The 14,881-nt window shown below is 41.0% G+C and overlaps 1 protein-coding gene across 1 annotated transcript in view; it reads left to right on the forward strand.

Annotated features, from left to right (window-relative positions):
* Positions 1-14,881, forward strand: part of ANO4 (anoctamin 4) — a 424,034-nt gene that overhangs the window by 338,779 nt on the left and 70,374 nt on the right. Inside the window, exons 14-16 of the mRNA XM_043441305.1 lie at positions 2,636-2,770; positions 4,351-4,447; positions 8,142-8,202. Of these exons, the coding sequence (XP_043297240.1) occupies positions 2,636-2,770; positions 4,351-4,447; positions 8,142-8,202 (293 nt within the window). The remainder of the gene's footprint in view (positions 1-2,635; positions 2,771-4,350; positions 4,448-8,141; positions 8,203-14,881) is intronic.

Here is a 14,881-nt window from a genome sequence, read left to right on the forward strand (position 1 = left end):
GGGAATCAAAGTCAGTCCTGGCAAAGCACCTCCCATCCATGATAGTTTCTTGATTAAGATTTTGCAATTTTTTGATGAGTATTAATTAACTATCCATTGTGTTCCTAGTACAAAACTAAGTACCGTTGGCAAAGACAGAGAACCCATGGTCTCTGGCTTGAGAAATGCATGGTTTCCTTCAGGAAAACCAGCCCTGCAAACTTGAAACAACTGGAAAACAAGGCTCTGCATAATTTGGTAACATGTGTGATAGAGGCCAAAAGTTGGACAGCAATTAGGAAAAATGGAAGGATGGATATGGGCCAGTGCCCCTGTGTAAGGCCCCGTGGAGCTGAGGCATAGAAGAGCAGTAGGATTGGTGTTGGCCAAGGAGAAGGGGCATGAAAAACACAAGCAAGATTTGAATGGAATGATGTTGTTGAGCAACTGGGGAATCACATATCTTAAATAGTTCCTGCCCTATATCTAGATTTTGCTTCCTCCACCTCTCTCAGATCACACCGAGTGTCTCCTCTGCCCCTACTGCCTTCACCTGTGACCTGGACTATGACTGTCTTCCTCTATCTGGTCTTCCTGTTTCCTCTCTGGCCCTTCCACGTCATTTTCTACCCTGGAGATGTGAATCTGGTCACGCCCCTTGCTGCTGTTGTTCAGTCACGAAGTTCTGTCCAACTCTTTGCAACCCCATGAACTGTAGCACACCAGGCTTTGCTGTCCTTCACTGTCTCCCAGAGCTTGCTCAAACTCATGTCCATTGAGTCGGTGATGCCATCCAACCATCTCATCCTCTGTTGCCCCCTTCTCCTCTTGCCCTCAATCTTTCCCAGCATCTGGGTATTTTTCCAATGAGTTGGCTCCTCACATCAGGTGGCCAAAGTATTGGAGCTTCAGCTTCAGTATCAGTCCATCCAATGAATATTCAGGGTTGATTTCCTTTAGGATTGACTGGTTTGATCTCCTTGCTGTCCAAGGGGCTGGATTGGCTACAATCCTTTCACCATTTTTCAGTTTTCTCAGGACAAAAGTCAATGTATGGTCTGCAAGGCCCATCAAGGCTTAGCCTTTGCCCACCTCAACAGCCCACTTTTTTAAAATGAAAGATTTTTTTTTGATGCAGACTACTTTTAAAGTCTTTATTGAATTTTTTTTTACAATATTGTTTCTGTTTTATGTTTTGGTTTTTGGCGGCGAGGCATTAGCTCCCCAACCTGGGATCAAACCTGTACCTCCTGCATTGGAAGGTGGAGTCATAACCACTGGACAACCAGGGAAGTCCCAGTCCTTTTCTTGTTGTCAGTGTTCCAGCCACACTGCCCTTATTTCACCAACATCACTCCTACCACAGGGCCTCTGTTGCCTCTGCTGGAAAGACTCAATCCCACCCAGTTAACTTTCATTCATCAGCACAACAGTCACCGCCTCAGGGAAGAAGTCTTCCCTGGCTAAAGTCGTCAGGTTGTCTTGTTATCCGTGCTTACTGCACTGTGTCCCTGTCCTCTCTTTCCCCAGCTTTCTAACTAGAAACTTATTTCATTAATTGATTTATATATGTCTCCTCTGTCGCCCACAGGCTTCAGAGGAGTAGGGACCAAGCTTATTTTTCTCACCATTGTATTCCCAGCACTTAGCACAGTATTTGGCATAGAGCAGGTGTTTTTTAATTTGTTGAATGAATAAATGAATTTATGTGTATATGAATATATGCTGTAAAAGTCTTCTGGAAGAGGAAGGTTTCTGTTGAGACATACTAGGAGATATGATAAATAATAATCCATGATTTTTAGGAGCCATTGTGTAGGAGGAGAGCAGCAGACAGTATTCAGAGACAGATGGTCAACATTTGTCTAGAATGAGAATAAAAAATAATTAGAATATTCTTACACTGGACTAAGAAATAATTAAGCTCTAAGTTATGAAATGTGGGCTAGAAAACACAATAATAATATTTAACAAATAAAAACCAAGGAATTCCCTGGACACTTTCAAACTTCACAGACCACAGGGCACTAGGCAGACTGGAGAGTCTCAGAAAAATATATATAGAGGTAGATGTTGATGCCTGTGAGAAGTCCTCACTTAAAAGGGAAAGTTGCTCTCAGTATTGATTCATACTAAGTCTCAGTAGAGTTCTTTCTTAGTGATATCTTATGATTCTAGCATTGTAAACATCTTATAAAACTATAGTATATTAAAAGGGGTGTTTAAAGATTTTTGCAGTAATTTTGTCTACTATTCTTAAATATATATATATATAATGCATACATTAACAAACACACACTGAGAAATGGCAAAAATATTATATGTTGGCACCAAGTCTTCAGATTCCCCTGATTCCTCATTAACAGTATTATACATAATTTTCTGAATGAGCTGGGTTTGTCCTGTGTTTTCAGAACAAGCTTGTGTATGATCATGTTCTTGTATGAAAGGGTTCATACTGTTTCTTTTCTAGAGTAATAGGAAAAGAAGTTTAAGTCCAGAGCCTAGATTTGGTCAAACATTCCACTCTCTTGGCTTAGCTTGTCTGTATGGTTATCGGCAAGGCCACCACAAAGTTAAATGACTGGCCAAAGTGTTAGAATGCCTGACTATAAACAATTTAATATAATTTGCAAGACTTTTGTATCGTAAACAGGCGGTACTTTGGAGAGAAGATTGGGCTGTATTTTGCCTGGTTGGGCTGGTACACCGGCATGCTCTTCCCAGCTGCCTTCATTGGACTGTTTGTCTTTTTGTATGGCGTCATCACTCTGGATCACTGCCAAGTCAGGTATGGAGCGCTCTAGGTGAGCCTGCCTTTGCTTATGTTTGGAGATGGGTGTTTGTGGTTTGGGAGTCTTTACAGACTGTGGGTCCACTTAGCTATTCATTTTAACATCTTTCCAGTCTCCTGGGAAAATTCTAAAGGTTCAATTCACAAAATCTGTCCATCCATTGCCCTTGCTGCTGTGGTCTCTAGCTACCAAGGAGTTCACTTTTATGGATATACAAGTCACTGTGAATCCACAGAGGGCCTCCCAGGTGGCTCAGTGGTAAAGAACCCGTCTGCCAATGCAGGAGCGGTGGGTTCAATCCTTGGATCGGGAAGATTCCCCTGGAGGAGGAAATGGCACCCTACTCTGGTATGCTTGCCCGGAGAATCCCATGGACAGAGGAGCCTGGTGGACTACAGTCCATAGGGTCTTAAAGAGTCGGACACGACTGAGCACACAAACATGTATCCACAGGACAAATGGCTTTCATTCACTGGCTCAAAGTTGTTCTCTTTCTGACCTTTTTACCTTTTTTTCCTGCTACTACTGCAAAATAGTGGGTTAATTATCTTTTTATCAATTGTGTGTTCTTACACAGACCTGTAAGCTAGACACTTGTAAGAAAGACATCTCACCAACTTGCTGGGACCTTGTGAATGAGTCAATGTTAGCAATTATTATCTTGGCTCTTTCACTAGAATATAGTCTAAGGTATTCATAGAGATCTTAATACAAAGCTGGACAATGACCTTAAATAAGAAATGTGCCTTTTAGAAGTGATTGCAAAAATAGAAGTGACCTACAAAAATATTTTAATTTCTGGGGAAACTGTTAATGAGATGTAATTTTCTCCGAGAACTAATCCCTAGTATTTTTTCCTCCATAATTCATTCTTAGTTATCATGCACATAGAGATTAAGGCTGGCACTTTTTCCCCCCCATCATTTCCCCATCTATTTGCCACGAAGTGATGGGACTGGATGCTATGATCTTAGTTTTCTGAATGTTGAGTTTTAAGCCAACTTTTTCACTCTTCTCTTTCACTTTCATCAAGAGGCTCTTTAGTTCTTCGCTTTCTGCCATAAGGGTGGTGTCATCTGCATATCACTAATGGTAAAAGAAACAATTTATTCTCCAGGGAAATTTGATAGTCCTTAACCTGTGTTCATTTTAACACAATATAATCAAAGCATAAATTGTCAGGATGGGGGACACATACGGCTGGCACTTTGAGGTGTCTCCTTTTTCCCGTAATTCAGTATGAAATGTCTTCAGACCTGTGCAATATTGTAAATGACTCCTGTATAATCTTAGATATAACCATCAATGTTTTGCCTCATGTGTTTTCCTGAGCTTAACTTATTAGTATGGAAAAGCCAAGAAACAGCCTGATAAATAAGTAGGCTTATCAAACTATAAAACTATTTAGGCACTTGGTTACATTAATAACTAAGAAAAGGCTAAGAAGCTTTCAAGGGCAAAAATTTGATCTACTGAATCTTATTTACTGGTCGACTATTCTGGTGAAATTGAAGGGGAAGAAAATGCTGTTATGTCATTAAATCAAAAAGCAATCCTTTTCTGTTCTCTTTTCCAGTAAAGAAGTCTGCCAAGCTACAGATATCATCATGTGTCCTGTGTGTGATAAATACTGTCCATTCATGAGGCTGTCAGACAGCTGCGTTTATGCCAAGGTAATTTCAAATATGCAGTATTTTAGTCGGATTAAATTTAATATATACCTTCCCGAGAGACAGTGGTGACCACATTCTTTCTGTCCATTTTGATCTTTTATTCTCAAGTTTATTTTGTAGGAGAGATTTATCTTCATCATTTAGTACTCTAATTCAGATATCTTTTTACTGCATATGTGTTTTCAATGTTATGGCTCTGATTATTATCACAGGGAGCAAATAGAACAGTTGATAGAATCAGCGAAAGTTAGGTTCAGATCTTGACTGTGCTCTTTACCACTGGTCAGTGTAGGAACACATTATGTAACCTCTTCTGTGCCTCAGTTTTCCCATCTGTGAAATGGAGAACATGAGGACTATTTTATTTTTTAAATGTGACAAGGTGTATGATGAGCATGAGAAAAGTGAAAGTGTTAGTCACTCAGTTGTGTCCCACTCTTTGCAACCCCATGGACTGTACTGTAGCCCACCAGGCTCCTCTGTCCATGGAATTCTCCAGACAAGAATACTGGAGTGGGTATCCATTCCCTTCTCCAGGGGGTCTTCCCAACCCAGGGATTGAACCCAGGTCTCCTACACTGTAGGCTGATTCTTCTGTCTGAGCCCCAGGTGGGTATAGTGCTTGGCAAATGGCAAGATCTCAGTAAATGACACCTGCTGTCATTTTCCTCCTCTTCGCCATCATTATTATCCAAAAGACGTAGACTGAAGGCTAGCTCAGCTGCTTACTGCCTTGACCTTGCACATGTACAACCTCTTTGAGCATAAGCTTTCTCATCTTTAAAGTGCAGGCATTGATAGCTGCCCTCTCTGCCCCGTGGCATGTCATGAGGACCAAAGAAGACAGTAGATGTGAAAGTGTTTTGAAAAAATTGCATAGAACCATTATGTCTGTGTGTTATTACATACCCCTTTCTGATATTATACCTTACTTTATTAAAGTTTTAGACATGTTCATTGAAGTTCTAGGGTTTATTACTGAAGGGTAGTATCATTAATGCAAAGCAATGGCTGTATAGACTGATGGAAACTTTTCCAAGACCCACTGCCCATCAGCTTACCCAGATTTCAGGTATGAAAGGGGTTGGCAGATTTTATGTAACCTCTGCAATCACTGTGACTTGGATTTTTCTGAGTATATGGCTGGCATTGCAGAGTTTAAGTGTAGGAACATTTGATCAGCAGCCCAGGAGCCTGCCTGCCCATTCATGCTGTCTCTAGCCCTGCAGGTGGCCAGTCTGGTGGGAGGATAGGCAGCCAGCAGTGAATTTAGAAAGATCTGGGCTCTTAGTATGTGCTATAAAGATCCAAAAAAGCACAAAATACTCTCCCTTCCTTTGGTGAACACGCAGATAGACCTGTCTGGATGAGGACAAATTCAGTAGAGAAATAGAGAGGTGGTGCTGAGAATCAGAGGACTTTGTTGAGTAATATAATTTTGTTTAAAGATTGTGAGCTAAGCACAAATGACTCAGGTGTAAAAATCCTGCTTTTGAGGAATCTTAGACGCCCAGTTATTTTTTGCTTTGGGGGTGTTTGCTATGTGAAAGGTCTGCCCTGAGTAAAATTCTTTTTTTAGGGGAGCTATAATAATTCCTTAAAAGGAGCATCATGAATAGTTTAGAGTGCTCGGATTTCATCAGTGTCTGTTTCAGAAAGTGTATATTGCCTAGTTTGGAGTTTTTTGGAAGCAGTTGACTTCCCCAGATATCCTGTTATTTTAGCCCATGAGTGCTGGTCCCATGAAGTATCGGTCACTTAGGGTGAGGGTCAGAAGCCAGGTCAATCCTGGTGAATTTACAAAGAGAAGAGAACAGTGTGTCCCAGGCACCACTGGGTGCAGGAATTTTCTGGCCCCTATCATTTTTAAGCCTGCTTAGAACAAAGCAGAATTGGGAGAAGGCTCTCCCCCTTGGCTGTAACCAACTGTCCCCGGGGTTTAAGAGGGAAAGCACTGAGAAGCGAAAGCCTGAGACATCCCTCATTCCTCCAACAAAACAGGACTGAGCATCCCTGATATCACCCACGGATACCTGCCCTCATGGTTTGCCCTGCTGTAGTTGATTGCCTAGGGAGGGGAAACTAATTTTCTAGTACCACTGAGGTAGGGGCTAGAATGGAACTTAGATATTTCTCTATCCTGTGTTCTCACTCTGCTTGGGAACCACCTCCACCCCCACCATCTCACACACACGTGCCCCCGTGCACACACACACACACACACATTACAGCAGCCTTCTAACTCCCCCAGCATTTCTCAGGCTCTTGTTTCTGTGTTTTTGTTCTGTTCCTGAAATCGACTATCCTGTTTCTCTGACTTTGATTTTGGCAGAGGAAGCCATCAGCTCATCCTAGCTCACCATCTTAGGAGGGACTGGACGTTCTTATTCATTCACCCTGATAAACATATTTCCAGATTGGTAACTGCAGCTGGAAAACGTGTCTTCCAAGTGTTTGCATACCAATCCCAGGGAAGGACTCCTGTGGGCTGTATTTGAGCCACGTGACTCCTAGTGACCTACATGAGAGAGACCTGTTACCCAGAGAGGACGAAAGCTGATCCACACAGCCTAGAACAGTGACAACCACAGTCCATTCCAGAATCTTCCCTGATGGTGCAGGGAGTTTCCACCACGGAATACCCTAGTAAGGGGCATAAACCACCCACCTACCACTAGGACTTTCAGGCTTAACTTGATGCTGACAACCTGGTGTACACAGCATAACACTCCTTCTGGCATCAAAATAAATTGGCTTTAGACTTGTCTCACACTAAGTATTTAAATGCTGCCCATCTCCCCTATGTTTAAAGAAATAAGTCATAAACTTGTGGAAAATTTTGAAATATTTTGTACTCTGATATAATAGGAAAAGACCTGCTTATACTTGGCATGTTCTCCAGGGGACAGTAAACTATACTTTATAGAGAGCTATAAAGCACCAAAAAAAGGTTATGCTTTATGAACGTATCCGTCATCATTTCAATTTGGCCTGGTAGTGGTGTGATTTATCCTGGAGGCGGAAATGAGCTCGGCAGTTTTACAGCAAAAATAGGTATTTTTGCTTTCTGCCATGGTGATTGCAATAAAATGTATTATTCTAGCAATAAAGTATTTGCTAGCTGTCTCTGTGTTATGAATAAGAGGTAAATGTAGTGATTACCTGAGGTTTTAATAAAGGTAGAAGTGGTTTGTGTTAATGGGTTGCTCTTCTTTACAGTGCTGAAGTCCAGAGGGCAGCCCAGAAAATGTTTGTTCAAAACTATACACACAAAATAGACATGTTTTCAAAGAGAATAAATGAGGGATTAAAACCAGTGCTGGGAAAATCAGAAACCTTTAACAGCAGCGACATGAATACCTACCTGTCTTAAATACAAACCTATCCATATGTAGATGTGTGTTAGTTTTTATAATGCACAAAGGAAATTCTTAATAGCACCGCTGGGGCTGCTGATCCATGCTCAACTAAGTGATACTCACATAAATGGAGTAAATTCTCTTTCCATATCCAAACTATTTCACAGTTTGGGGGGAAAAAAAAACAACTTCTTCCTTATGATCTAAAATGAATATCCCCCAAAGAAACCCTTTAAAATTCATCGCATCATCAGAGCTGTTTTTCCAGAATGTGAAAAATGTGAATTGGAATATTGTATATAAGACACTAGTTTAACTGTGATTCATGTTCCCAGGTGACCCACCTCTTTGACAATGGCGCCACTGTTTTCTTTGCTGTTTTCATGGCGGTCTGGGGTAAGTGCTGTACATTTGTATGACTTGGGTTCCCGTCATTTGCTCTATGATATGTTCCTTTAAAATCTGATTTTGGATATGAGAGGAAGAAGCATAAGTAAATTCAGTTTGGCTGTTCTGTTAGACACAAGTTGATAAATAATTCATTTGGTTTATTTTTAAGGTGATGTTTTACAGGACAACATGTCTTATTTCTCTTAAGCCTTCCAACAATTTCATCAGCATTCCATTATTGGAGTAAAATTCACCTTCTGTTGGAGACAAAAGTAAAGCTTATAGTATACCAAAAGGTCTGATGGTTAAGACCTTGTTACACATCTTAGTGTATATGGGACTTTCTATTGTGAGTGGAATATTTTCATCTGACTAGTGTGTGAATACTCATCTCTAGCATTCTTCCAGTTCTAGTCAAAATGACTCCTTATAAGCAAGAGCTCCTTGCAATGCTGAATTGAGACCTTTTAAATCGTTTCAAGCCAATAACCATATAATAACAAGGTATGATGGAACATGCACTGAAAGAATTATTTAGCCCAAAGGAGTTACTACACCCACTTTTGTGTTTAATAATATCTTCCTCAGTATAGTTCATTTCAGTTGCTCAGTAATGTCCGACTCTTTGCATCCCCATGGACTGCAGCATGCCAGGCTTCCCTGTCCATTGCCAACTCCCAGAGCTTGCTCACACTCATATCCATTGAGCTGGTGATGCCATCCAACCATCTCATCCTCTGTCGTCCCCTTATCCTCCTGCCTGCAGTCTTGCCCAGCATCAGGGTCTTTTCCAGTGAGTCAGTTTTTTGCATCAGGTGGCCAAAGTATTTGAGTTTCAGCTTCAGCATCAGTCCTTCCAATGAATATTCAGGTCTGATTTCCTTTAGGATGGACTGGTTGGATCTCCTTGCAGTCCAAGGAGATCTGAAGAGTCTTCTCCAACACCACAGTTCAAAAGCATCAATTCTTTGGCACACAGATTTCTTTATGGTCCAACTCTCACATCCATACATGACTACTGGAAAAACTACAGCCTTGATGAGATGGACCTTTGTTGGCAAAGTAATATCTCTGCTTTTTAATATGCTGTCTAGGTTGGTCATAACTTTTCTTCCAAGGAGTAAGCATCTTTTAATTTCATGGCGGCAGTTACCATCTGCTGTGATTTTGGAGCCCCCAAAAATAGTCTCTCACTGTTTCCATTGTTTTCCCATCTGTTTGCCATGAAGTGATGGGACTGGATGCCATGATATTAGTTTTCTGAATGTTGAGTTTTAAGCCAACTTTTTCACTCTCCTCTTTCACTTTCATCAAGAGGCTCTTTAGTTCTTCTTCACTTTCTGTCATGAGGGTGGTGTCATCTGCATATCTGAGGTTATTGATATTTCTCCTGGCAATCTTGATTCCAGCTTGTGCTTCATCCAGACCAGCATTTTGCATGATGTACTCTGCATATAAGTTAAATAAGCAGAGTGACAATATACAGCCTTGATGCATATTCCTAGTGAAATAATTATAGAGCTTTAATTTATATTTATTTAATATTTATTTATTTATTTAAATATTTATTTATAATTATTTAATATATATTTATATTTATTTTTAAAATATATTTATTTATTTAAATATTTATTTATAATTATTTATATTTATTTAATATATATTTAATTTAATTTATAAAGGTCTGGACAAATTTGTAATAAATGATGAATGGTAGTTACCTTTGGAGAGGAGGTTTTCTTTCACAAAAGGGTAAGTGAATAGTGAGGAGACACCTTTTACACTATATATTTTCAATTTGGTTTGAATGCTTTTTACAACGTTTATACATTTCTTCTAGAACATAAAAGGCTAGAAATCTGAATTTTGAGGTTATTGAACTCTACTCACTTGAGACTTAGGTTCATGTTGTTCCTTATGTCTAGAGTGAATATTAGAATCTGCCAACTTTCAAGGCCCAGCTGAAATGGCATCTTCACCATCCAGAAAGTGTCTTCCTCCTTTGAATTTTCATAGCATTTGGTTTATGCCCATTCTTTGGTCACTAATAATAATTTGCATTCACAATTTTTCTCATAGGTTCATGGTCCACAAGGACCATTATGGTCATGGTAGTCCTTATATATTTCTTTTAAATACAGAGAGATTACTGTTTATTGGATGGATGGATGGATAAATGGATGGATTGGAGGAAAAGAGAAGAAAATTACCAGAAGAATTTATTTTTTAAAAAATACTTACTTGGCTGTGTTGGTCTTGGTTGCAGCACATGGGATCTTCATTGCGTCATATGGATTTTGTGGTTCATGGACTTTGTAGTTGTGGTATGTGGGTGTAGTTGCCCCGAGTCATGTGGAATCTAAGTTCCCCAACCAGGGATCAAGCCCACATCCCCTGCATTGCAAGGCAGATTCTTAACCACTGGACCACCAGGGAAGTCCCACCAGAAGAATTTCTTTATGAGACCATGAATATGTTTAAATGGTCTCTTTGACAAGTAGAAATATAAACCCTTCTTCTCTTTAGGGGGCTTGTCCTATATATTTGATGTCTTCTTTACCTCAAGCTCTTGAAGGGACATTTTTGAACCCTCTGATACCAGTTCCTCAGCCAGAGGGTGTTTGTCCCAGGAATAGTCAAACCACAGGTTGGTGAAAGTGGCCTGGGAGAAGTTCTGAGGTTCTGGCCAAACAGGAACTGGTAGTGCCACCCAGAGTCTTATTCTTAAGAACGTGACTCGGAGAATGTGGAAGGACACTGGGAATTAGTAGTGGAAACGGACACTGAAAGATGCAGGGAGGGAAGAAGGGAAGATGAGATGCTGACAGCAGGTAGCAGTGAGGACCAGGAGGAATTCTGAGCAGACTGAAGTTATGACCAATCAGAATCTAGAAATAAGCAGAAGCAAAGAACTAGTGGAAGAAAATTAGAACAGAGGGGAGAGAGAATGTAGCCAAGTCATGCGGAGTATCAGGGTGAAGCCCCAGGGTCTCCTATGTCTATAATCTCTCAAGCTGCTGGCTTCCAGATCCTGTCTGAATAGGGCCAGCCTTTTAATTCCCATGAGATTTCTGCGTCCTTTGGTGGGCCTTGCAATAGCCCTCGTGATTTGTGCTACCCATTACTGTATCTCTTGCAAACAATGGAAGCTAACCATAATAGAGTTTTGGTTACAGGAACGACCTCTTAGGTCAAGAATGTGTATCTGGCTTTTCTAGAATGTATTGGTAACCATGATCATGAAATATAATAAGCCATCCAGTACTGCAGTTTTGCCATGGCTACAAATGAGGAGACTGAAAAATGTACTCTTTTCCTAAACCAATGGTTTCCAAACTTTTTCAAGTCATGACACATAGAAAATGATAATACCTGTGCAATATGCTAATGTCCATGAAGAAGCCTGCTTGTGGCCAGGTATAATACTGCCCTAAGCATCCTAGCCCTAGTCGCCTCCCAAACTGATGGGATTAGTACTTCTTGCACCTATAATCCATTCCTGGCACACATATGGAGAAGCTCTGCTTTGGGCTACTGGTCTACTGTGTAATGGATTAACACTTCTGTAGAGAGAGTAGTGTTCTGGAAGAATTCATACCTAAAACTCCCTTGCCCACTTCAGTGTTCCATCAATTTAACATACCCTTTTACTGAAATCATATTTTCTTCTCCCACAGTTACCCAGAAGTAAAATTCTGGTAGAATGATAATTGTCTATAAGGTAGAGGTTGTCATCGCCACTCCTCACCCAGTACCACCATTATAAAAGGGATGGCATTCCTTCCTTGCAAGTTGGAACATTTTATACTGGGGATGACGGATAGACGTTATTATTTTATCTCTGCCAACCTCAGTGGACTGAAGTGAAGCCTGAAGCATAGAGGTTGCACGTAGGTGGGCTGGAGATCTGACAGCACTCGTGCATTGGAGGGTATTCATTAAGAATCTGATAGATGTTGTGTAATAACCATTGAGCACAAGGGAACATTTTGGGGCCACTCCAGGCAAGTCAAGCCTGGAATAATTCATTTTCTGAATCGCTTTGTCTTCATTGACAACTTACTGTTTAAATCCTGTATTGTTCCCAGAAGTAAGCTAGTTTGAGAAAAAGAATGATTTTTTCAGGGGTTTCTTTGTAGATAGGACTTTGCCTCTTGCAGAAATCTAGACTAGCCAATAATAGTAAGAGTTACAATAACACAAGCCTGTGGGCTGGCCCCTGCGCTGAGCATTGTACAGGATCACTTCAGTTAATTTGCAGAGCAGCCTTTGACACGGGCACTGTCACTCTTCCCATGTGACAGAGGAGAAAATTGGGCAATGGGTGGAGAGTGCTAAGGCCGAGCGTTCAGACTGACAAGCTTAGCGCCTCCAGCCACCCCGGCCGGGTGCTGTCTGTGAGCCTGGCTGCTTCTGCTTCAGAGAGAGGAAGTCTAAGACAAAGCGCTTCGCACTCATCCTGAGCCCGCTACGAAGGCTGCTTTGTGACGGCCCCGTTCTCTGAAAGCGTGTCAGTTCTAACCAAGCTCGATTTAATGGTCTCAGGACCAGCCTTTACGATTGACAAGCGACAACATTTGGGAAAACCCATGCACTTTATTTTCGGGAAATTGCTGGATATGGAGCTGGCGAGAACAGATGTGAGTGGTTTACGAGCCTGCGGAAGGGATGAAGGCGATGTGTTTGCTCTGTTGCCTTTTGCTTTGCGTTCACCAGAGAAACAGTAAGGTTCCATTTGGAAACCATCTGCAGCACCCGGGAGGGCCTCTGTGTGGGCTTAGAAATCTTGACAGAACTCTCTACCACCTTTGTTCTTGTTTGTAGTTGCGTGATGGCAGGGCGTCCTGGGGACCCGAGAGGGACTGGGTTGGCCAAAAAGTTTGCTCGTGTTTTTAGTAAGCGCTTACAGAAAACTTGAATGAACTTTTTGGCCACCCAGTATGCTATGAGCCTAGGGCTCTGAACTTGAATCAGAGTGGTTTAGAAAGATTCGGGGACCAGAACATTTATGGCTTAAATTAGCTGTCTCCCTAGGGGGAAATAAAATGAGTCATTGGAGAGTTTGATGCTAGCAGAGATTTGCCAGGAAGCATATTATCTCCCTCTCTTCTCTTCTTGTTCTCCTTCCTCTGTTGTTTATTTCTTCCTCTTTTAGCTTCGCTGAAAATTAAATTATCCCCAGTAAACAAACAAATCAAGATCCTCAGAGCTTTCCAATCAAAATAAAAAGTTTGTGGTGGTTTAAATGCAAATTCAAAGATTCTGTATATGCTGTCATCAGTGATTGATGAATGAAGTATGTCTCATTTTTTTACATAAATTATATAATTTGACTTTGTTTTTAGGTATTTACACTAATTTTATTTTTTATACTTTTATATCATCCAACAAAAACTGGTGATTGTATATTAAAAAAAGAAAGGTATACATTTACTAAATGCCTATTAGGTACATAAGTACAGTCACATATGATGTCATCAATTTCTTATAACCCACTAGAAAGAAATTAATATTTCTCTCTTAAAGATATTGATGCTCAGAGAGGTTATATTTACATAACTTGACCCAAGATTACCTAACAGCTGGTAAGTGGCAGAGTCTGGAATTTAAGCCAGATCTAATCTTTATTTTCTTGGGCTCCAATATCACTGCAGATGGTGACTGCAGTCATGAAATTTTAAAGGACGCTTGCCCCATGGAAGAAAAGCTATGACCAACCTGGACAACATATTAAAAAGCAGAGACATTACTTTGCCGACAAAGGTCCATCTAGTCAAGGCTATGGTTTTTCCAGTAAGTCATATATGGATGTGAGAGTTGGACTATAAAGAAAGCTGAGCGCCGAAGAATTGATGCTTTTGAACTGTGGTGTTGAAGTTCAAGACTCTTGAGAGTCCCTTGGACTGCAAGGAGGTCCAACCAGTCAATCCTAAAAGAAATCAGTCCTGAATATTCATGGAAGGACTGATGCTGAAGCTGAAACTCCAGTACTTTGGCCACCTGATGCGAAGAACTGACTTCTTGGAAAGAACCTGATGCTGGGAAAGATTGAAGGTGGGAGGAAAAGGGGACAACAGAGGATGAGATGGTTGGATGGAATCACTGACTCAATGGACATGAGTTTGGGTAAACTCTGGGAGTTGGTGACAGGGAAGCCTGGCGTGCTGCAGTCCATGGGGTCACAAAGAGTTGGATACAACTGAGCAACTGAACTGAGCTAAATCTGCCAAACTCAGGGCTGTACCAAAGTATGTCCATGGTGGCATGCACCTTCTCTAGGCTTTTATAAGCTTTCATTACTCAGCAGTGTATATTCAGTCTCTCTTGGCAGTGGAAATGAATAAGATGTGATCTGTGCTTTCAAAAGTTGGTAATTATAATAGTGGGCATTAAGTTAGATGTATGAAGGGACAGTGAGGGTCCATGCAGCCTACTTCCTGAGGCAAAAAGGAAAAGGAGAAAGAGTTTCACCCAAGGAGAGATGTTAGAACCAGTCTTAAATTTGCCATGCAAAGGAGTGGAGTCAGGGAGAAGTTTGAATAACAGTCTGAGCCGGAAACCATGTGGACAAGACTCTGATAAGGAATGCTCGAGCACTGCATGTGCCAGGGACATAGGATTTATCTTAGTTTCCTCAGGGTGCTGTAATAACATGCCACACAGTAGGTGGCTTAAAACAACAGCA

This window comes from Cervus canadensis, chromosome 21 (genome assembly GCF_019320065.1).
Source record: "Cervus canadensis isolate Bull #8, Minnesota chromosome 21, ASM1932006v1, whole genome shotgun sequence".
Classification (NCBI taxonomy): domain Eukaryota; kingdom Metazoa; phylum Chordata; class Mammalia; order Artiodactyla; family Cervidae; genus Cervus; species Cervus canadensis.